General features: G+C 48.5%; 1 protein-coding gene and 1 long non-coding RNA gene across 2 annotated transcripts in view; one reads left to right on the plus strand and one right to left on the minus strand.

The window, feature by feature from the left end:
* LOC310845134 overlaps positions 1-1,857 on the minus strand; it is a 71,413-nt gene extending 69,556 nt beyond the window's left edge. Inside the window, exon 1 of the long non-coding RNA XR_014564499.1 lies at positions 1,759-1,857. This is a non-coding gene — a long non-coding RNA (uncharacterized lncRNA). The remainder of the gene's footprint in view (positions 1-1,758) is intronic.
* Positions 1,858-4,016: 2,159 nt separating this feature from the next.
* Positions 4,017-24,655, plus strand: part of NMUR1 (neuromedin U receptor 1) — a 31,151-nt gene continuing 10,512 nt past the window's right edge. Inside the window, exon 1 of the mRNA XM_083739752.1 lies at positions 4,017-4,128. Within this exon, the coding sequence (XP_083595878.1) occupies positions 4,114-4,128 (15 nt within the window). The 5' untranslated portion in view covers positions 4,017-4,113. The remainder of the gene's footprint in view (positions 4,129-24,655) is intronic.

Genomic DNA, 24,655 nt, shown 5'->3' on the forward strand with positions numbered 1-24,655 from the left:
GAGACCCTCCCTGCCCGCGGACTGTCTCGTGGTGCATACTCTGGTTATCTCCCGCTTGGACTACTGCAATGCACTCTGCGAGGGGCTACCTTTGAAGGTGACCTGGAAACTGCAATTAATCCAGAATGCGGCAGCTAGACTGGTGACTGGGAGGGGACGCTGAGACCTACATTGGCTCCCAGTACGTTTCCAAACACAATTCAAAGTGTTGGTGCTGACCTTGAAAGCCCTAAATGGCCTCGGTCCAGTAGACCTGAAGGAGTGTCTCCACCCACATTGTTCAGGCCGGACACTGAGGTCCAGCTCCGAGGACCTTCTGGCGGTTCCCTCATTGTGAGAAGTGAGGTTACAGGGAAGCAGGCAAAGGGCCTTCTTGGTAGTGGCACCCGCCCTGTGGAACACCCTCCCACCAGAAATCAAAGAGAACAACAACTACCTGACATTTAGAAGATATCTGAAGGCAGCCCTGTTCGGGGAAGTTTTTAATGTGTGACATTTTAATGTATTTTTAATGTTTGTTGGAAGCTGCCCAGAGTGGCTGGGGAAACCCAGCCAGATGGGCAGGGTACAAGTAAATAATAAAAATAAAAATAATAATAATAATAATAAAAATATTGCTGCCTCCGACTGTGGAGGCAGAGCAGAATCATCCTGGCTAATCGCCATTTGTAGTTTTATCCTGCTCTGGTAATTTGTCCTTCTTTTGAAGCGATCCCAGTTGCCGGCCATCACTGCCTCTTCCTGTGGAAATGAGTTCCATAGTTTAACTCTGCATTGGTCAGTAAACAGGTCTCTGAAACCACAGGAAACCTTCATTTGCTTCCCTTTTCAGGCTGTAAAAGCAGGATGGGAGAGCCTTTTGGCAGTCCGAGCAGAGGGTGAAAAAAGGGAATTTGCATTGTAAACTGCACCTGTGATAAATGAGGATCTAGACAATTACCAGCCGGGCTTTTCACTTGGAAGGATGTCCCCCAGGCTGGAGGCTCGCATGTCTTCTGCCTCCTGCACCTGAGCAAACCTCAGCCTCTGAAACGCGAAGAGAGAGAGGCACTTTTAAAAAGAAAAAGGAAAACCCTGCTCTCTGATCCTAGAATTCTCTGCCCACAAACCAGATCCCACCCAAGGAGACTCAAGGAGATTTACCCGTTGCCTCTGTGTGGCACGACAAATATTTGCCTTGAATTCCTGCCCCCAAGTAGCCTCGTTTCTCTTTGCTGGCCTTGCTGAAATGTGCAATTATTGGCATGTGCGCTGTCCGAAGAGTCCCAGAAAAGTCTGGATCCTTCATGGGCAAGGTCTGCATTGGTCTTCCCAAAAATTTATGGCCCATGTGGGTGACAAGCCTTCTGAGGAACGGTTGAGGGCATTTGGCCTGCAGAAGGGAAGACTGACAGGTGACAAGAGAGCCATCTTCAAATATCTTAAGAGTTGTCGCATGGAAGTTGGAGCTGGCTTGTTCCCTCCTGGTCCAGAGGGTGGGACCTAAAACAAATAGAATTAGAGGACAAAGAAGGAGATTCTGACTAAACATAAGGAGAACTTTCTGGTGGTAAGAGCTGTTTGACATTGGAACAAGCAACCTTAGAAGGTGATGGATTCTCCTTCCTTGGAGGTTTCAAGCAGAGGTTGGAGGGCCATCTGTCGGGGATGCTTTAGTTGACATTCCTGCATTGCAGGGGGTTGGACTAGATGGCCCTGGGGTGTCCCTTCCAACTGGATGATTCTATGTCTCTATGCTTATGTGAGAGAGGCCTCTACCTCTCTTTCAAATCAGAACCAGTGAAGGCGGTGAAGGTCCTGTGTGAGTGCCTGGAGGCGGTTGGAGGATGGATGGCGGCTAACAGATTGAGGTTGAATCCTGACAAGACAGAAATGCTGTTTTTTTGGGGGGGACAGGAGGGCTCCCTGGTCCTGAATGGGGTAACTGTGCCCCTGAAGGACCAGGTGCGCAGCCTGGGAGTCATTCTGGATTCACAGCTGTCCATAGAGGTGCAGGTCAATTCTGGGTCCAGGGCAACTGTCTACCAGCTCCATCTGGTACACAGGATGAGACCTTCCCTGCCTGCGGACTGTCTCGCCAGAGTGGTGCATGCTCTGGTTATCTCCCGCTTGGACTACTGCAATGCACTCTATGTGGGGCTACCTTTGAAGGTGACCCCGAGCGGCCGCCGAGACCACATAACGCCGGTCTTGAAAGACCTACATTGGCTCCCAGTACGTTTCCAAGCACAATTCAAAGTGTTGGTGCTGACCTTGAAAGCCCTAAACAGCCTTGGTCCAGTATACCTGAAGGAGCATCTCCACCCCTGTTATGTACTGAAGTTCTCACCCTGGGCCAGCAGGGGGATACTGTAGATAGTTTTCACTCAGGTCCACATATGCAAATAAGGAATTGAAAGTGATGTTCAGTGATTGGATAGTTACAGAAAGTTGTTGCTGTTGCCTTGTAGTTGAGCTCTATATGAGCAGGTTGGCTGAACCCTTCAGTTCAGTTCTGTTCTGGCCTGTGAATAAACAAGAGCCGTTGAAGAATCGCTGTGTCATCTCATATGTTCACCCACAATTTAATAACCCCCATCGTTCTGCCAGACACTGAGGTCCAGTGCAGAGGGCCTTCTGGCAGTTCCCTCACTGCGAGAAGCCAAGTTACAGGGAACCAGGCAGAGGGCCTTCTCGGTGGTGGCACCTGCCCTGTGGAACGCCCTCCCACCAGATGTCAAAGAGAACAACAACTACCAGACTTTTAGAAGACATCTGAAGGCAGCCCTGTTTAGGGAAGCTTTTAATGTTTGATGCATTACTGTATTTTAATATCTTGTTGGAAGCCATCCAGAGTGGCTGGGGAAGCCCAGCCTGATGGGCGGGGTATAAATAATAAATTAGTAGTATTAGTAGTAGTAGTAACTGGTGAAGCACCAACCCAGTCAGGTAGGAATGCGCATCTCTTTGCCTGTGCATATCTGTTGCCTGCAGGGGCTGCAGAAACCGTGGGAGCTGCTGCCGGCACTCTTGTCACCACCCACCTGGGCAGGCTCTGCACATTGCCCCGTGACCAAGGCGTGCATTGTGCTCATCCTGGTAGCGGGTCCCCTGCTGCGCAAGCCCCTTGCGCCTTCCTGCGGCAGCAGCTACTCAGTGTAATAAGCGTAGTCAGGAGGACTGCAAACGGAAAATTGGATTGCGTGATCGAAACGATGCCTGCCGGAGTGGGGTGTGTGTGTGCAGTAATAGATTTATTGCTTTTGGAACATGCACACCATACATTTAAAGCACGGTCCCAAGATTCCTGGGAATTGGAGTTTGAGGGTGCTGGGAATTGTAGTTCTGCAAGAAGGAACATCCGTTCCCAGAATGATTGGCGGGGCAGTGGGAGATGTGCTTTAAATGTGTGGTGTGTATGTTGCAGGCCATGGGTTCGAGCCCCTGTGGGACCACAAATATCCCCCCCCCCCTTTCTATTCCCCTTTCCACAGCATTGGTGGTTCAGTGGTAGAATTCTCACCTGCCAAGTGGTAGGTCTGAATTCGATTCCCGATCAATGCAGTAACATGGTGGTTCAGTTGGTTAGAGCATGGTGCTGATAACGCCACGGTTGCAGGTTCGATCCCTGTATGGGATGACTGCATACTCTTGCATTGCGGACGGTTGGTCTAGATGACCCTGGGGTTTCCCTCCCAACTCCATTATTCTTTGCAATTTCGTCCTTCCAGTCTGGGACGCTTTGGGGGTCAATTGTTTTTTGTTCTGCTCGCTTGCCTTCTGTAATGTTTGCACTTAAAAAAAAAAATCAACCTGAAAAAAGGGGGAACAGCAGCGTGCCCCTGGGCGTGTGCAGAGCGCGAATCCCTCCCCCAGGCTATGGCAGAGCCACTGCCCCCTCCTTCCCTTCCATCCGAGGGAGGAGCTTTCAGCTGCAGAGACGGACCTGGCGCGATCCTGCTCCGCCTCGCCGTCCCGTCGGGCGTCTGGCGGCGCGGGCACGCCCTCTGGCGGCGCTTTAAAAGCCCTGCAAGCGGCGGAGCGAGCGGCAGGCAGGCGCTTCCGACGGCCGGGGCACCGGGCGAAGATGCAGCGGCGGCGGCGGCGGCAGGAGACGGGCGGGCGGACTGGGCGATGGACGGAGCCGAGGTGAGCGCGGTTCGTCTTGGGCTGGCTGCAGGGGAAGCGTCCCGGCAGCCGTCGAGGCGGACGGACGGACGGACGTGCCTGCCAGCCTGCCTTGCTCGCGGGAAGGGGCGCAGGGACAGCGGGGAGGGATCGGGGCGACAGGCGGTTAGGACAGAGTCGGGCGAGTGGGTTTGGGCTCTGGGGACTCGACGGGCGCTCCCGAAAGCCCTGCCCGTGAATCCTAAATGGTGGTTATTCTGGAATTGCCAAGAGGAAGGCGGCGTGCACTCTGCACATGCTTAAAGGCGCTTCTCTTTCATCTTTGCCCAGTGGTTTTTGGGCGCGGGATGAAGAAGCCCGGTGGAGGCGCAAAAGCCTGTTCATCCGATGAAGAAAGCGGAAGGTCGAGGTGCAAGGGACAACACGGGTCCTCTAGTCCAACCCCGGTTGCAAGTGGAGGTGATGAGAGGTTAGGGAGCAAATTGGTGAGCGGATCGACGATGGGGGTGGTGGCTGGATAGGAGGAGGACCGGGAGAGATCTGGTAGGCAGACAGAGAGGGTGATCAAGTAGATTCCTGGGAGCTGACTTTGGACACGGGTGGCAGCAAAAGACCGTTTGTTGCAATACTAAATAGGTGCAAATGGTCAGAAACGGGGTTGTTCTTAGGGACAGTCAGGGAAACCAGTGGTAGCACATCTGCTTTGCATCCAGAAGGTCCCAGGTTCGATCCCTGGCAGCATTTCTAGGTAGGGCTGTGTGGTGTAGTGGTTAGAGAGTGTTGGATTAGTACCCAGGAGACCAGAGTTTAAATTCCCAACTCACTGGATAACCTTGGGGGCCAGTCACTGCCCCTCAGCTTCATCCACCTCGCAGGGCTGTTGTGGGGGATGAAATGAGGAGGGGGAGAGCTTTGTAGACCACCTCAAGCTCTTTGGAGGGAAAGCTTGGATATCTAGGCAATAAATTGGGCAGGGAGCGTCGCCTGCTTGAAACTCTGGGGAGCTGCTGCCAGTCCGTGTAGACAGTATTAAACTAGATGGACCTGATGCTCAGCTTTCTAGCTTCCTAAAATAGGCTTTGGGCTACAGAAGGGTTGTGGCTCAGGAGTAGAACACCTTCTCTGCATGCAAAAGGTCCCAGGTTCAGTCCCAAGGCAGGGCCTTCCAGTAGGGTTAGGAGACGCCCCCTGTCTGAAACTCTTCAGAGCTACTGCCAGCCAGAGTTGGCAGTATAGGGCTGGGTGGCTCAGTGGATCTGGCTGAAAATAACGTACAGGGTTCTTCTGCGCCATTTCCCCTCTTCCTGCTGCTGTTTACAGGGTCCCTCTGAAAGCCATCCGAACTCTGCCGTTTACCCGTACGGATGGAGATAGGAGAATGCCCTGCAAGTTTCTGCCTTGGCCTCGTCTTTTAGCCATGGTTGGTGGGACGGAGGGAATTGCAACCAGGGGACTTAGGAAGGATAAGGCAACGATGCCTCTGCCTGTCTTGTTCTCAAACAGCTGGCTCACAGCCTGAGCGCAGATCAGTTTTGCCTTGGCTGTTCAGAAAGCCTGAAAATTTATATTCAAAATGCACCAAGTGACTGAGGAGACCGGCAAGGACCCCAGGGGTCATCTATCTTAACCCCCTTCGATGCAGGAATCACAAGTGAAAAATCCCTGGCAGGTGGCTGCCCAATCTCTGCATAAAAACCTCCAAGGAAGGGGGAGTCCACTGCGTAGGTATTTATAGCCCACCTTCTCTCCAAAGAGCTGGAGGTGGTGTTTGTGCCTCGCCGCTGTACCTTCCCCACAACTCTGTGAGGCAGACTCAGAGAGAGAGGCTGGAGGCAGGTCACAAAAGCGAGCTCTGTGGCTGTGGGAAGATTCGAACCTGGGTCTCCCCCACTACGTTGCGCTGGTCCTCTGACTCGGCTCCGTGCCCTGGAAATATCTCCTTGGGGTGCCTGATTCTGGATGGCATGGCAGTGTTGGGGGGGTGATGTTTAGAGGCGCCCACCCCTTGCAACCAGTGCAGCCTCTGCAACATTGCGAGGGCCGTTGGGTGGGGCACACCCCCCCCCCCGGCTTGCAGTGTGACAAAACGCCTTCGGGGAGGCGGGGGCAGCCCTGAGCACCCGCCACCCACATAATGCGCGTGAAAGCTGAGCTGGCTTCGCTTCTGAGTCGGCGTGCATGGAATTGCACTTCAGTTGCGCTGAGTGCTCCTGCCCATGCCAGCCCCAGAGCTGTGAGGAGAGTGCGGGCTGCTTGAAGAGCTGGTTCCCCATCCCGGGGGGGGGTGTCTGGGCTGGGGGGGAAAGGAACCCCCCCTTGTGTGTTCTCTGGACATCTCCTGAGCTCTTGACCACCTGCGACAGGACACACAGGTAAGGCTTTGATATGGTGCCATTGGAATCTGCTTCCGATGCGGGAGGGGGGATTGCTGGGAAATGTGTGAATCGGGAATAGAAGACAGCGCCCCTGAGCATGTGCAGAGTCCCTTTCCTTCAATACTTGGTAAGTTGGAAGAAGCTGGCACAGATCAATGGCCGGGGAAAGAATTTGCAAGCAGGAGGGTGGGGGGCTGCAAAAACAACATCCCTTTTCATAGAAAATCAGCACAGGGCTCAAAATGTGATTTAGGTGTGTGCAATGCTCAGCAGTGAACATAGGGACATTTGGACTTAATGGTCTTACGGTAAAGCCCCCCCCCCTTTAAATGGTTTTTTGTGTTATTTCACTTGCTCTGGAATGTGGGGTGCTGCGCTCGCAGACCTCCTGTTGCTTCTGCAAAGCGGGGTCCGGGACTCCTGCTCTGAGCGCTCCGCCGGTGATGTTGCAACGCTGATAACGTAACAGTACGAGAGAAAACAGTCCATAGCTTCCCGTTGCTTAATAATAATATTTAACGACCACTCATATCTAATACGCTTAGAGTAAAACACTCGACAAAGGGGTGAGAGTTTTAAAGGGCTTAAAGCTGGGGTTTGAAAGAGGGATGTGGCAAATTCATGGAGGGAAACGGGTCTCTCCCTGTATATTTGTCATGATGGCTCTATGGAGCCTCCAGTTCAGGTGCAGTATACCTGCAGGGGCAGATATTGCTGGGCTCTTGCCTTTCTTGCCCTGCTTTTTTGATGGAGGGAAGGGGCTTCCCAAAAGCATATTTTTTGCCCCCGTGAGAAGAGGGCGATCTCTTCTCTGACCCAGCAGGGAAATCCTTCTGTTCTTATGGTAGGCTTAGCATTATGCAGATAATGGGAGACTCGGCTTAGTTTGGTTTAACTGAATATGTTTGTCTAAGTAAGCTTTAGCAGAGCATCAGAGGAAAGAGAAGAGGGGAACCACGTATATTCCTCAATCCGTGCCGTAAAAATGTATTTATTAGCGACAGGTTGTGCCGAAAATGTGGACAGGGACATGCAAATGTAATCCAAAATGCACAGCCCATCGAAAGCAATGCAGTGCACAGTTAGTTCCCTGCCCAGGAAGTGGACAACAGCTTGTGTTCGGATCTCGGTTGCTGCCTTGGGATGCAGGGAGAGGAAGGCAGAGCTGGGGGAAGATTGGTTTCCTAGAATCGTAGAATTGCAGAGTTGGAAGGGACCCCACAGGTCATCCAGCCCAACCCTCTGCAATGCAGAAATCGCAGCTAGAGGAATCCCTGGCAGGCGGCCCCTTGACCTCTGCTTAGAAACCTCCAAGGAAAGAGAGCCCACCACATTCTGGGAGTCTGTTCCACTGCTGAACAGCTCTTACTGCCAGGAAGTTCTTCCCGATCTTAAGTCGGAATCTCATTTGAATCCACTGGTTCTGGTTCTGGTCCTGCCCTCCGGAGCAGCAGGAGGAAGAACCGAAATGTTTGGGAAGAGGGAGCGGCGAGAGGAAAATGTGCAAGGCTGTTTAACAGGCCCATCTAACATAGCATCCTTTTTCCGATAGGGTCATGTATGTATTCTATAAAATGCATGTCAATGTGTAGGGCTATGGTGCCCTTTTGCTTGTAACCTGTCATTATTTTTTCAGAAGCTGAGTGCTCACCTGCTCTGCTGCTTAAACTTGGGGAGGGGGGGTGCTTGTGGAGCCCTTTAATCAAAAAAAGTCCATGCCAATTCTGCATAACTATTTCTCCCCATCACTACCGTATTTTTCGCTCTATAAGACGCACCAGACCACAAGTCGCACCTAGTTTTTGGAGGAGGAAAACAAGAAAAAAAATATTCTGAATCTCAGAAGCCAGAACAGCGAGAGGGATCGCTGCGCAGCGAAAGCAGCAATCCCTCTTGCTGTTCTGGCTTCTGGGATAGCTGCGCAGCCTGCATTCACTCCATAAGACGCACACACATTTCCTCTTACTTTTTAGGAGGGAAAAAGTGAGTCATATAGAGCAAAAAATACAGTATTTTCCCAGGCCAGTAGTAATGTCCTGCCTTCAAACTATGCTTAATTTTAGAATACGAAGAAAATCTCGGAAAGTTATCTGCTGCTCCCCTCCTTTTCAACACTTGTGTTCTCTCTCTCTCTCTCTCTCTCTCTCTCTCTCTCTCTCTCTCTCTGTGTGTCTTTTTAATAAACAATGCGTTTTGTTGAGTCTCTGTGTCCCCTGCTGTTGGAATTGAGGCAAGTTTAGAGCAATTACATGCTTGCGAGTAAAGGGAGGGAGGTGGCTTGTCGGAGTGAAGGAGGGCAAAGCCAAGCCATTGCTCTGTTTGCTGACACTCTCCGCAAGTAGCAGATCACTGCAAAATGGGGAAGAGAAGCAGAACCGCAGGGGAGGTCGGAATTGCCCATTTCTGCCTTCAAAAGGCATCTGAGAAAGGGAAGGGCTATATCTCAGAGCCAGGGCAGAGGCTGTGCGTGCACAAACCTCAGAACTAGTTCCATGCTTGACATCTCCAGGGAAAGCGGGGAGAGACCGGTCAACAGTGTGATGCAGCAGCAAAAAAGGCTAATGCGTTCCTAGGCTGCATCAACAGACGTATAGGGTCCAAATCAAGGGAAGCAAGAGTGTTGCTCTCTTCTGCCTTGGTCAGACCACACCTGGAGTCCAGGGTCCAGTTCTGGATGCCACAGTTAATAATAATAATAATAATAATAATAATAATAATAATAATAATAATTTATTATTTATTCCCCACCCATCTGGCTGGGTTTCCACAGCCACTCTGGGTGGCTTCCAACCGAATATTAAAAACAACACAGCATCAGACATTAAAAACTTCCCTGAACAGGGCCACCTTCAGTTGTCTTTTAAAAGTAAAATAGTTGACATCTGCAGGGAGGGCGTTCCACAGGGCAGGTGCCACTACCGATAAGGCCCTCTGCCTGGTTCCCTGTAACTTCACTTCTCACAGGGAGGGAACCACCAGAAGGCTCTCGGAGCTGGACCTCAGTGTCCGGGCAGAACGATGGGGGTGGAGATGCTCCTTCAGGTATACAGGACCGAGGCCGTTTAGGGCTTTAAAGGTCAGCACCAACACTTTGAATTGTGCTCGGAAGGATTCCCTTGGAGGTGGTGGACTCTCCTTCACTGGAGGTTTTTAAACAGAGGTTGGGTGGCCACCTGTCAGGGATGCTTCAGCTATGATTCCTGCAAATCAGGGGGTTGGACTAGATGACCCTCGGGGCCCCTTCCAACTCTACAATTTCTTGATTCTGAATGTCATTGGGCTGAGCTAGGCTGGCTCTGACTTAGAGCATCGTGTGCACCAGGAGCCAAAGGCTGGTGGAACAGGGGCAAATAAGGAAATTTCTCTCCTCTTCTGTCACCGAGTTGAGCACAGGCTGGGTGGGGAGCTGTGCATGGGAGTAGGCAGGCCCTGTTTTGGGGGGACATCTAGGGCACCCCATCATCTCTCTGGGCGGCAACAGGGAAAACGGGGCACTCTCCGGCTAAGATCGCAAACCCAGCTCCTTTGCGCCTGCAAAGGCGCGAGCGGCACAGTTTGATTTCATTTCTTTACGTACAGCATTTTATATCTTGTAAAATATTTCTGCAGCTCCAGCTGACTCGCTAAGCCATCGTGATGCTTTTGCTCTGAAAAGTTCTGGCAGCTTCTCCAGGATTCTGTCTTTTGTGCATACATTTTGGCAGCCAGTCCAGACATTCGGTTCTTTTAAACCAAAACAACATCTGAGCCATTTTTATTTTTTTCTGGGTGGGTGGGTGTTGTTTCAAAACCCCAAAAGGAAAAGCTATATGTTAGTGAGACTTTAACCCTTCCCCTCTGGGAGGGGACAGTTGCTCCTGTGTTCGAATCCTGCTTGCAAGGTTTCCCATTTGGGCATCTGGTTTATGGTTACCAGACGTCCCCGTTTCCCAGGGACGGTCCCCAGATTTACAAATCTGTCCCCGGACAAAATCCATCCCCAGAATGTCCCCGGATTTATATTTTAAGTGTAGATTTATAACTCACCAAGATAAGGTGTGCCTGAAGTTGTTCACTACAAGCTTGAACCGCATGCTTAGAGCTATTTCAATCTACCGTATATTGTATCCCAATATTTCTGCCTATGTTTACTTGCTGTTGCATAGGTAAATGTATGAACCTGACCTTTAGAACTTTGTAAGTAAAGCATTTGAAACTTTTTTTAAAAGTGTAGATTTATTAGTAGGGAATGAATGTTGCGTGATTGGTTCAATGGCACAAGAGACATCATATGGGGAGTTCTGGCGAGGCAAAATCGTGGGTGCCACGGCAGTGAGCAGCTCCTGAAGCCAGCCAGAGCCAACTGCGCTACCAGGCTGGCTCTGGGCTGCTGAGACTGCTCCTGCCACTGCCGAGGGGGAACTGGGGACGCCCGGCGCGTCAACTGGGGGAACCACAGGCCCCCCCCCATGACTCAAATTGAGCTGGGAGCAAGAGCGCCCGGCCCTCGGCTGGCTGCCCAGTGGTGCTCCGGGGACAGGAAAACCCCGGAGCCAATGCAGGGAGAAGGAGGAGAGGATTCTACCCACGCTGGAAAAATGGCAGATGCAACTGACAGACTATATGGAACTGGCTGAAATGACGGGCAGAATCCGAGGAGAAGATACGTTGGAAGAAGACTGGAAGAAATTCAAGATCTATCTACAAAAATATTATAAATTATATGAATGTTAAGGAGGATGCTAGAATGTAAATAATTGGGCACCATTGAGATAGAGGAAGTGATATATGAAGATAAGTTAAATTTAAGAAAAGATAAATTTTTGGAAAAATTTTAAGTTATATTTAATTCTTTTAGACTTGAATAAAGGATATTAAAAATTAGTGATATAATATTGAAAAATTAGATAATAAGAATCGAAATAAGGGGATAAATTTGCTGGAAAAATCTTTTTGGCTAGGAACGCAGGAGCGGGAGATGCGAGGGAGTCCAAAGAAGTTAAGAAGATTATGTTAAAAGATATGTTTTATGGTATTGTTTATTGGAATTGTAATTAAATTAAAATATTGCTAATAAATATATTATTAAAAAAAAGAGAGAGGAGAAGGAGAAGAAAGAGAGGGAAAGAGGAAGGAGGAAAAAGAGGGGAGCCCCAACCTTCCCGCTCCGCTGCCGCTGAGGAGAGGTGGGAGAGCACAGGGAGGGCAAGGACATGTGGCCGAGCCGAGGCCCGACCCAAGCCTACTCCACGGTGGCTAGCGCTCCCAGAGAGCCCAGAGGAAGGCCGCATGACAGAAGGGACCACAAAAGAGAAGATATTACTTCTTGATTTTTTTAAAAAATAACTTATACAAAAATAACTTTTTTTTCTCTTTTCAAAAAAAAAAAAAAAGAGAGATGTCCCTGGATTCTTTGAAAAAAATCTGGTAACCTTAATGTGGTTGGCCACTGTGAGAACAGGATGCTGAAGTAGATGGGTCCCTGGGCCTGATCCAGCATGCTTTTTTGATGTTCTTACGTAAAAAGGAGAAGGGATATATCTGGAACCTCTTTCCCTCCCCCTTAAGAATGGCATCTCTGCTCCCGCAATTGCAGGGGAAGGTTGGTTGGGGAAGACTTTAGCCAGGAGATGCTTTAGAAGGTTGGTTGGGGAAGACTTTAGCCAGGTCAAGACGGGACCCTCTCTCTCTCTCTCTCTCTCTCTCTCTCTCTCTCTCTCTCTCTCCCTGCACTTTCCACCATGCCCAGCTGGAATATTGCACAGCCAGCCAGTGAGGGGGGGAGGCAGTTAGGTACCCAAGAAATAGCCCCCCCCCTCCGCCCCCCACCCAGGCCTTGATAAATGCTTGTGGACAGGGAAATGAAAGCAATTCTCTGCCACGAGACAATCTGTCAGCTCTCTGACAGGGTAGATTTCCGCAGATGGATGGAAAGACCGTAACTCACTTTGCGCTTCGGGTATGTACACAAGCGTGATTAATATCAATGCTAAATTGTCAATTGGAAGAAGGCGGGTGGTTTGGCCAGATATGGGGAAACAGGTAAGCAATCTGCTGGGCTTTTGATGGATGAGGTTGTCAGGTGCGTTGAAGGACTTGTTTTAAATAGGGATGTTTTAAAGGAGGCGGATATGGAGCATTGTGAAATCTGTAAACAAACCCAAACCTGCTGGCTCCAATATGTATGTCTGTATACTCTTAGCTGGTCCCCTTCATATAAGAGAGGCAGACCCAGGGAACTGGTCTGGTCTGTCCTGCTTCTTCCTATAACCTGTTGTGACGTGGGGTATGTGATTTCAGCTCTCTTGACATAATATGCTGGAGACAGTTCTCTAGTAACACTTCTTTATTAAAGCAAACAAGACTGAGACTTTACCCTAATGCAAATACAGACAATAATAATACAGATATAAAATCCTTTGACTCAATACACAACATAACCCTTGCATAAAACTTGGTGGCAGAGCAGTGCTTTGATTGAAGAAGGTTCCTGACAGCATCTCTGGGTAGGGCTAGGAGAGATGCCCTACTGGAGAGCTGCTGCCAGTCTGTGCAGGCACTATTGAGCTAGATGGGCCCAATGGTCTGATATTCTGCATAAGGCAGTAAAATTCAGCTTCCTATGTTCCTAAACACTCCTCGTTTCATGTCTTGGATTCCCAGAAAATGCTTGAGCTTGCTGCTTTCTGGGGCCACCCCACACCGGTATTAACCCCCCTGCCAGCATCACCAATGAGAGCAACAGATTACTGGGAGAGGCATCATACAGGCGCCCAGAAACCCTTTGCTTTGCTACTTCGCTATATATATATATATATATATATACACACACACACACACACACACACACATATATATGTATATATACACACACACACACACACACACATATATATACATATATACACAGTCATACCTCGAGCTGAATGTGCTTCAGGTTGAGCAAATTCAAGTTGCGCTCCACGGCAACCCGGAAGTAATGGAGCGCGTTACTTACGGGTTTCGCCGCTAGCGCATGTGCAGACGCTCAAAATGACATCACGCGCATGCGCGGAAGCGGTGAAACGCAACACGCGCAGACGCGCCGTCGCATCTTGCGTTCCATTCAGGATGCGAACGGGGCTCCGGAATGGATCCCGTTCGCATCCCGAGGTACCACTGTGTATGTGTATACACACACACACATACACACACACACTTTTATTTTGCTCTAAACAAATACAGATAAGTATAAACAACCAAAATTACAAAAGAAAAATCCTGAATAATAATAATGGAAAAAGCTAAAAAAACCTACAAAAAATATCAAAGTACATGGTATAAAACAATAGCTATTATGGGAAAGAAAAGAGGGGAAAGGAAAAGGAAAGGAGGAGGGGGGGAATAGAAAAGAAAAGAAAGAAAAGATTAAAAAAATGAAAAAAGGAGAAAAATGAGCCAAAACACAAGAAGGCCCGTCTACACTTCCATCAAGGTCACAACAGATCATAATTCTTATCAGTTCTCTGTATCTGCATTCCATAGAATTCCTCATCTTGGTATCAGGGAACATTTCCCTGTGCTACTTCCAGTGGCGTAGCGTGGAAGGTGCAGGGGGGGCCGGCCGCACCGGGCGCAACATCTGGGGGGGCGCGCTCGCCGCCTCCGGAGTCACCGAAGAGCCTCGGGCACAGGCTGTAGCAGAGCCCCATGTCTCGCGGAACCGACGAGCTGTGCGCGCGTCCGGGCTGAAGGCGTCCGGCAGGCAGCGGCTCTCAGCGCTCGCCGCAGTCCCCGCGCGTCAGGGCCACGGAGGGCGCGCCAGGCAGCCCCTCCTCACAGCCCCGCTGCTGCTGCTGGGCCATGTTGCATTTTCCTCGCCTCTCTGCCCTCCTCCTCCTCCGGGCAAGCGGCGTCGTTTGGGCGGCAACTCGCCTCAGATCACCTGACACAGACCCCCCGCCGCCGTCGTGGCTACCTTACCGTAAATACCCCAGCCCAGGCAGCAGCAAGAAGAAGCTGGCAGCGGCGGCAGGTTAGGGGTTAGGGGCGCAAATTACTTGCCTTGCCCCGGGTGCTGACAACCCACGCTACGCTGCTGGCTACTTCACAAGTTAAGCACGGGAGCTTCCCTTCCTAGGCAAAGCAGCTTCTCAAGGCTTGCAAGCAGTGATATCTGTTTAAGAAAAAAGGATGATTTGAGGCTTATGTCTGCCTGAAACGGGGGTCTGTTGCTTTGACTGTCATTGTCCAACCAGAACTGCAGTTACTGAGGGCTTTTTAAGTGCTTTACGCTGCCCTGGTGGTTTGAGAGGGTGCTATATAAGTACCAGGCTTCAGACAAGAGTTTTTCTGGGGGTAAGGAATTGAATTCAGTTCACATTTTAAGTTGAATTTATTAAATTCCCAGGCTCCGAAACAATATAAGAACTGAAGCCCCACCCTCCTCCAAGTTCACAATTATCCAAATCTGCAACACTGTTCTCCAGCTAAGCAAACGCTTACAAAAATGTTATTATGATATGTATTTTTGTGTTTTTATACTGTATGTCGCCCTGTGGTCCTCGGATGAAGGGCAGCAGATAATAAAATTAATAAATCAACAATAAGCATAGGAAAATGTGCAAAAAAATCAATATGAAAGCAGCATACAAAAATCATATTGGGAGCAATTATTGCTGGCAAGAGTGGACGTTGGTTAAGACTGCAAGCAAAAATGTGTCTATTGAGGAGAATTTGGCCCTAAAAGTGGAATAATATCCATGAGGTTTTTAAAAATAAACAAAAATTGCAAATTGCTGCAGAAAGAAAACTCTGGAGAACTGAATTTAAGGCTGGAAAAATTTAGAAATGGAGAGAAATGAAATTTGCAGATCCTTCCAGCCTTACCTGAGGTTACAACTTGCCACCTTCTGTATTCAAAGCAAATGCTCCACCACGAAGCCAGCCTTCTCCCAATCCACCTGTCCTCCAGATATTTCTGACTACAACTCCTATCATCCATGACATCTGCTTGCAAATTGTTTTGTCTGCCCTGCAGCCGCGGAGATCATTGTACTGCTGCATACATAACAGAGTTGCGTTCCGGGACTAGATCTTTCCGGGAAAGATAAGCGGAGCCGTCTTTCCCATAGGGCTTAGTGCTGCGTTGCGCCAGGGCGTCGGCCTCTCAGGGGCGCCCCGGTGATCGGGGGAGCTGTGTGGCTTTGCCGGCGGCCTCCCCTTTCCCTGCACACCCGCCAGCTGCGCCCCGTCAACAACCGTGCTTTTCGCTCTATAAGATGCACCAGACCACAAGACGCACCTAGTTTTTGGAGGAGGAAAACAAGAAAAAAAATATTCTGAATCTCAGAAGCCAGAACAGCAAGAGGGATCGCTGCGCAGTGAAAGCAGCAATCCCTCTTGCTGTTCTGGCTTCTGGGATAGCTGTGCAGCCGGCATTCGCTCCATAAGACGCACACACATTTCCCCTTACTTTTTAGGAGGGAAAAAGTGAGTCTTATAGAGCAAAAAATACGGTATATGTCTGGCGGGCACGCAGCTTCCTTCCCAAGCCTCCGCGGGGATTGCTCTCCCGCAGCGGCATGGGGAAGAGTTGCGCCCCCCCCCATGGCTGGCAATGTGCAGCTTTGCCCCCCCACTAGCCGTGGTCATTTGGGGGCGCTGGGCAGATATTTGCACCCCAGCGCCGCATCTGCTAAAGACGGCCCTGAAGATAAGAAACTGATCTTTCTCTGTCTCTTTACTGTTCTTGTTTTTATCCCTTTGCTTATTTGCTATCTTCTTCATTTTCTTTCTTATTTCTTGTTCTGTTTCTGTTTTTGGTTATATATTTTAATAAACCAGTTCCCTGATGACGGAGACCAGGCTAAAAGTATACTTTGAAGCAAGGTTTGGGTGTGCTATGTTACCTTACAGTTTTCTTAGAAATATCGCTGCCCCTTCCAAAGTGAAGAACTGCATTTGACTACAAAGGAAAGAGACAGCAGTGGACTTAATCAATCAATGGACTCAATCAATCAATCAATCAGTGCATCAAAAAGAGTGGTGCAGAATGCCAACAATCGCAAAATGCCCACCATGCAAACAGGAAATGTTTTAGGGGTGCCAGTTCACCTTGTGGCAAAGACACAGAAAATACACCCATTCTGCGAGCCCCACCTCTCCCTTTCACCAAATGTATATGCACTCCCTTCCCATCTCCTGGGGGAAGGACACAGAGAAGTCAGTACGGAAAAAAATGACAACCTGCCAAGGATATGGAGAGATTATGATCAACCAGCTGCGATTCATTACATCTCCATTTTGAATTTTCATTTAACCCATTTAATCAGATAATGGCACATTCGTGAATGCATCAGGGAAGCCAGTCTGGTATCTCAGGTATCGGACAAGTGCTTGTTCAGTCTTCCCCGCGGCCTCTGGCCTGTCCACTCTCTGCCATGAAAATGATTTAACGCTTCTCTGTCTATTGCTGTCCCCCTGGATTCTGCCCAGCCAGGGAGTGTGTGCGACTGCTTGCAGAGAAGCCAGGCTGCGTTCAGCGGGGCTTGCTCCCAGGTAGGCACGCAGGCGATGGCAGCCAGGATCACTTGCCAAGTCGAAAGAAAAGCGCCAGGGCTTTCAGTGAGCTGTCATGTCCTTCACCCACCGGGCGCCCTCCAGATGTGGACTATAGTTCCCATCCACCTCAACCATCACAGCCCCAAACCAGAGGGTGCCAGCTTGGCGCAGGCCGAACTAATAGCATCAGCCTCCTTATGCTGTCTTGTTGTTGTTTAGTTGTTTAGTCGTGTCCGACTCTTCGTGACCCCCTGGACCAGAGCACGCCAGGCACTCCTGTCTTCCACTGCCTCCCGCAGTTTGGTCAAACTCATGCTGGTAGCTTCGAAAACACTGTCCCACCATCTCGTCCTCTGCCGTCCCCTTCTCCTTGTGCCCTCCATCTTTCCCAACACCAGGGTCTTTTCCAGGGAGTCTTCTCTTCTCATGAGGTGGCCAAAGTCTTGGAGTCTCAGCTTCAGGATCTGTCCTTCCAGTGAGCACTCAGGGCTGATTTCCTTCAGAATGGAGAGGTTTGATCTTCTTGCAGTCCATGGGACTCCCAAGAGTCTCCTCCAGCACCAGAATTCAAAAGCATCCATTCTTCGGTGATCAGCCTTCTTTATGGTCCAGCTCTCACTTCCATACATCACTACTGGGAAAACCATAGCTTGAATTATACAGACCTTTGTTGGCAAGGTGATGTCTCTGCTTTTAAAGATGCTGTCTAGGTTTGTCATTGCTTTTCTTCCCAGAAGCAGGCGTCTTTTAATTTCGTGGCTGCTGTCACCATCTGCAGTGATCATGGAACCCAAGAAAGTAAAATCTCTCACTTCCTTATGCTGTCTATCAACCCTCTAATTAAATGTCTTTGGGTTGAAGTCAGCAATAGAAATAGAATAGAAATCAGAGGAGTGGAAGAAAGCATTGCTCTTATGCATTGCTCTTAGTTTGCAGCCTTTTGGTCATGCTGTCGTGTGACCAAGAGACCCTGCCTATTAGTCTTAACTACGGCTTGCTTGATAGCAGCCAGTTTCATTCATAAGCTATAGTTTGCAGTTGACTTTTCTCAAGTAACCGCAGTCTGTTGAGTCTGGACGAATGCCAGAGTGGGGTTAATTAAAAAATTCAAGTGGCAGTTTTCAAACTTCCCCAGGGAAGCTTGAGCTTCTTCATAGCTGCTCGGTTTTGGTGATATTTATTTTCAGCGTGGTATGTTTCTCTAAAAAGGTATGGCTATCTTCTTTCCATTATGAGGAATTCTTGCAGGCACAACTGACAAATGGATAGCGGAAAGTCGCTTTTACTTATCTTTCTGTGTCTCTTTACTGTTCTTATATCTCTTTGCTTATTTGCTATCTCCTTCGTTTTCTTTCTTTCTTATTTCTTGTTCTGTTTCTGTTTTTATGTCGTATGTTGAAAAGTTTTAATAAAACCATATTTGAAGCAGCAGCAGCAGCAGCAGCAGCAGCAGCAGCAGCAGCAGCTAATTTGGCCTGATTGGATAGATTTTAACACTTGCTGGATCTAGGGATTAATTAGGAGTCTGGCACCCACAAACTCATAACTATGTACACACATCACTCTCCTGAAGGCAGAAATAAAGAAGAGAAAGCACAATGTCCTTTTCCAGCATCACGGGCCAACTCCTCAATTTTTAGCTTGTGTGATAGGTAAAGATAAAGGGACCCCTGACCATTGGACCCCTGTCTAGTCGTGGCCGACTCTGGGGTTGTGGTGCTCATCTCGGTTTCTTGGCCAAGGGAGCCGGCTTACAGCTTCCGGGTCATGTGGCCAGCATGACTAAGCCGCTTCTGGTGAACCAGAGCAGCGCACAGAAACGCCGTTTACCTTCCTGCTGGAGCGGTACCTATTTATCTACTTGCACTTTGACGTGCTTTCGAACTGCTAGGTTGGCAGGAGCAGGGACCGAGCAACAGGAGCTCACCCCGTCACGGGGATTGGAACTGCCGACCTTCTGATCGGCAAGTTCTAGGCTCAGTGGTTTAGACCACAGCGCCACCCTCGTCCCAGCTTGTGTGATACCTTGGTTTTATTTCTACGGTTGAACCTCTGCAACCTCCTTTCTTAACCTCCTTTCTTTTGAGGGGGGCTATTCAGTTTGCTTTCCCCTCCCTCCCCATCAACTGCGTCTAAGGCCAGTTGTGATCTTTCTTAAGCTGTCGTCACAGCAGCTCTTCGGCTGCATTCATAGAATTGTGGAATTGGACGGGACCGAGGCTCATCCAGCCCACCCCCTGCAATGCAGGAATTGCAACTGAAGAATCCACCTTCTGTTTTAAAATCTCCAAGGAAGGAGAGCTCACCACCTTCTTAGCATCTTTTGTTTATTTCAACACAACGAGCAGTCCGCACAACTCGAAAGCTTACATTGCTTCTCCACAATTTTATTTTATTTTTTCCCCAAAAAATTTAATTCATTTTATAACACAACTAAACAACACAAACAGAAAAACAAACATTACAAACAAATTCTTGTCTTATCCTTATTTTTTCTAAACATTGTTAGGTCCTCCCCCCTATCTGATTTTCATTTCACCTCATCTTTAGCAGTTTACATATATCATAATTTTAAACCATTTTTTAAAATCACGCTTACTTTTACCATAAAAATCTTCATATTTTATCACTTACAAATAATACCATACTTCTAACCCTACAGCCTAAATCCAATTCCAAAGCTATTCTAAGATTCAAATATTTAAATATTTGAAATTATTATTTCAAATACTCTTTAAACTTCTTCCAGTCTTCTTCCACCGTCTCTTCTCTCTGGTCTCGGTGTCTCCCAGTCAGTTCGGCAAGTTCCATGTAGTCCATCATCTTCATCTGCCATTCTTCGATAGTTGGTAAATCTTGTTTCTTCCAACTCTTCGCTAGTAATATTCTCGCAGCTGTTGTGGCATAAAAGTAACATTCTTTTTGGGGGGATTTTACCCCCCATCTCCACCATTTTAATAGAGAAAAATATCTCTGATATCAGTGGTTGCCCACCTCTTTTGGTATAGCAATTAAATCAATACCCTGCAGGTATTTTGGACTAGTTTCATGACAGAGTCCCTTCCCTGCATGCAACAGCTCCCCATGTTCCTAGAGGGCGGGGCACAAAATATGCATGCAGAATCATAGAATCGTAGAGTTGGGAGGGATCCCAGGGGTCATCTAGTCCAACCCCCTGCAATGCAAAGCCCTGGGTTCGATTCCTAGTGCCTCCGAGTCATCATGGGCTGTGCTGAGCTAGACAGACAATTAGTCTGAGTCGGTATACCATAAAGCAGCTCTCCGAGGACTAAGAGTAGAAATGGATGGGTGCAATAGGAGTAGTGAGCCTGAGTATGCTCACTGTGTCGTTTAGATGTGACTCTTCTTCCCTCGCAGGAAGAAGAAGAAAAGAAATTCTGTGCATCTGGGGCCAAAGTCAGCTGTGTACAGCTCCGACTGGCAGGAACCCAATAACGTCACTAACCCACCTCCCAATGTTTCTGAAAACTGATTCTGCTTTTGGAAAAAGAAAGGAGAGGAACAAATGTAAATTTAATTCAGTAATGTGTGTGCGGCATTTTACTAATAAAAAGGGCAGACAGTCTGCCTGGAGCATGGAGGGGCGGAGGCCAGGAGCAGGGCTGATGACTGAATCATCCTATCTGTCAAACGCGTTGTGAAGGCAGGGGCTTTATCTGCTCTGTGCTCTTCTCATGTCAGCCCCTGCACACATTCTGGGTTAGCCCTGCAGGGGCAAAATCATTCAGTGGAGGACAAGAAGGATGGGGGCTGGAGCTTGTTCTACAGCAGAGCTGAATAATATTTATGGTCTCTAACCAGCCTGTATAGACAGCATCTTAAAAAGCAGAGACATCACAAAGGTCCGTATAGTTCAAGCTATGGTTTTCCCAGTAGTGATGTATGGAAGTGAGAGCTGGACCATAAAGAAGGCTGATCGCCGAAGAATGGATGCTTTTGAATTCTGGTGCTGGGGGAGACTCTTGAGAGTCCCATGGACTGCAAGAAGATCCAACCGCTCCATTCTGAAGGAAATCAGCCCTGAGTGCTCCCTGGAAGGACAGATAATGAAGAGTCGGACATGACTAAATGACTAAACAACAACAACAAGACAGCATAAGGAGCCTGATGCTATTAGTTCGGCCTGCGCCAAGCTGGCACCCTCTGCTTTTGGACTGTGATGGTTGAGGTGGATGGGAACTATAGTCCACATCTGGAGGGCACCCAGTGGATGAAGGACATGACAGCTCACTGAAAGCCCTGGCGCTTTTCTTTCGACTTGGCAAGTGATCCTGGCTGCCATCGTCTGCGTGCCTACCTGGGAGCAAGCCCCGCTGAACGCAGCCTGGCTTCTCTGCAAGCAGTCGCACGCACTCCCTGGCTGGGCAGAATCCAGGGGGACAGCAATAGACAGAGAAGCGTTAAATCATTTTCATGGCAGAGAGTGGACAGGCCAGAGGCCGCGGGGAAGACTGAACAAGCACTTGTCCGATACTTGAGATACCAGACTGGCTTCACTGATGCATTCACAACAACAAACTATCTTGTATAATGCAGATTAATTAATGTATATGCACAGCTGATTAGCAAGGGGGTGGGGAAATCTGCGTCCTTTATCACCCAATATTATTCCATACAACTGAGTTACAATTGCAGGGCTGCATACTGTACAAGCTGCAGCTGAGAAAGTTTGCTGCTTGATGCATTACAGGGTCCTTTGGACTGGCTGACAGCGGCTTTTGTAGGCCTAGTCGTCTTCCCTTTGGGTTCTGAGGGACTTATCGACGGCGTCGCTCATGTTCAGACAAACTACCTGCGCATTCATCTCTTTGTGAGCGCCGACTGTATTGTTGGCTGTAATTATGCTTCCAACTCTGTTCGGCTGAAGCATTTGCGAATTTTATTCCGGTTAAGCCCCATAGGATCCCCACAGGCAGAGGCTTCACTAGCAGTTTGCCAACTTAGACAGCTGCAGAAGAGGATTAGATGAATCCGTGGAGGATTGTGCTCTCAATAGCTGCTAGGCTATGGATTTCGCCATGAGAGGTAGTGGGAATCACAGGTGGAGAATGTGCCATCGCACTTAAGGTCCTGCTTGTGGGAATACCAAAGGCATCTGGCCGGCCACCGTGAGAACAGGTAAAGAATCATAGAGTTGGAAGGGACACCTAGGGTCATCTAGTCCAACCCGCTGCAATGCAGAAATCTCAGCTGAAGCATCCATGGCAAATTACCATCCAACCTCTGCTTAAAAACCTCCATGGAAGGAAAATCCACCTCCTCCAAGGGAGACTGTTTCACTGTCAAACAGCTTTTGCTATCAGAATTTTTTTCCGTATGTTTTGTTGGTGAAGTGTAGGTGGGCTTCCTCAAGGCAACAGCAAGAACCTTTATTGAACTACATAACTGGGAAACAGGGGCAAAGCAACGGCTTATATACATTCCTGGAAGCCTGGGCCACTCCCACTCCCAACGTGATTGGCTGTCTAAACTTCCAGGCTGCGAATCACGACTCAAGAGTTCAAGGGCCAATGGCAGAGGCCCAAATCCTGAAATGTTCTGTGATTAGACATCATGTATCGAATCAGAACACAGGAGCTCAGAATCCTTAGTCCAGACTCAAACTCAGGCAAATACAGACCACTGAATACCGTATTTTTTGCTCTATAAGACTCACTTTTTCCCTCCTAAAAAGTAAGGGGAAATGTATGTGCATCTTATGGAGCGAAGGCAGGCTGCGCAGGTATCCCAGAAGCCAGAACAGCAAGAGGGATTGCTGCTTTCACTGCACAGCGACCCCTCTTGTTGTTCTGGCTTCTGGGATTCAGAATATTTTTTTTATTGTTTTCCTCCTCCAAAAACTAGGTGTGTCTTATGGTCTGGTGCGTCTTATAGAGCAAAGATACGGTACATAATTCCTTTCTTCTAAGTTGAAGCCACGGGTTCGAGTCCTACCTGTGGGAGTCATACAGCTAAGGCCGAGGCTTGTAAATACTGCAGGGGCCCCCTGACATTCCTCTGGGCAATGATTACCTTATACGGAGAGGGGAGTGTCAAGCCTTGACTGGATGAGGTAACAGGAGACTTTGAAAAAACGGCCATGCGGCTGGGAGAACAAAAGAGATAATAAAAAGCTGCCGGAGGAGAAAGGCTGAAAGGACCAGCTCTCCAGCATTATGAAAATACTCGCTGCCTCATTGTGTCTTTTTTCTATGCTATGCTAAGCACCAATTGACTGGCTGGTTCCAACAAGTGGTGCCGTCTCTGAGGCTCAATTAAAAGAAGAGGAAAACTTAAAAGAAAGGAGGCTGACTGAAGAAAGCAGTTGAGACGGACTTCAAAGGCTAAAGAAAGGAAGCAGTGGGACGCTGACTTCAAACTTCAAAGGAAACCATAAGAGGCTTCTCGATCATCGACTCACCCCGCCCGGAAAGGGCTAATCAGCGCTGAATTCATCTACGGATCCCTGGTGAGTCGATCCCTTATATATTGATTTTAGAAATATGGGCAGTTCCCTGTCATTTCCGCAACAGAAATTTTTAAAGGACTTAAAATTTCTCCTCTCCTCCAACAAATTGGAAGTCCCTGATGGTGATTTGATACAGCTCATTCAAGCCATCGATGAGCATTGCCCCTGCTTTGCTGCAAATGGGACTTGGAAACTAAAGCAATGGGATAAGATTGGAACATATTTTCATGGACACCCCAATTTCAGTGTTCGAATTTTAAATGCTTGGTGTAAAATTTGTTATGCTATGGGCTCTCTATCACCAAAAAATATCTCCATGGCTACATTGCCAAAACAACCTTCAGCTTCATTAATTCAGCATGCTGCTATGCCATGTGTTCCAGCACTTGTTTTGCCAGTAGCCCCAGACCCCAAACCTCCAGATTACAGTGCCTCACCAGAGGACCCAATCCTGCAAAAATACAGTGGTCTGGCTGGAAATGACCCTGCTCTTTCAGCAGCAGAACAAGCTACCCCTTTTCAACGTGCAGTGCTTGCCTGTTCCTTATCACAGGATACCATGGCATTCCCTGTTATTGTGCCCCCTACTGGTGCTCCACCAGGAACTCAAGCCCAGCACCAACCTTTTGACTTTAAAATCTTGAAAGAGCTTCAATTGTCAGTTAGGACAAATGGACTGCAAGCTCCATTTACACAAGCTCTTTTGGAAGCCACATTAGCCCAGCTATTGGTTCCAGATGACATCAAGCTTTTGGCACGTACGGTTTTACCCCCATCAGCAGGTGTATTGTTTGCCCATGAATGGGAAATCGCCTGTCGTGCTTATGCTCCTGCTTTACTGCAACAAGCAAGAGGGAATAATCCTAATCTTACCCTCGCAAATGTGATGGATGCTATGATGGGGCGTGGTCCCTTTGATCAGGCTTCAGTGCAAGCCACACTGCTGCAAATCCTGTTGAGGGATACTGCTCTTGCTGCTCAACAAGCAATGAGAAAAATTCCTGAACCCTCCAGTGTTCAGTCTAGGTGGGGTTCAATCAGACAAGAACCTAGAGAATCATATTCTTCCTTTATGGACAGGCTGCTTACAGCAGTGAATAGACAAATTGAAAATCCTGAAGCCAAACAAATAATTATCAAACAATTGGCCTTTGAAAATGCAAATGAGGATTGTAAGGTTGTA

Source organism: Podarcis gaigeae (assembly GCF_964106915.1).
Source record: "Podarcis gaigeae genome assembly, chromosome: 5".
In the NCBI taxonomy this organism is placed as follows: domain Eukaryota; kingdom Metazoa; phylum Chordata; class Lepidosauria; order Squamata; family Lacertidae; genus Podarcis; species Podarcis gaigeae.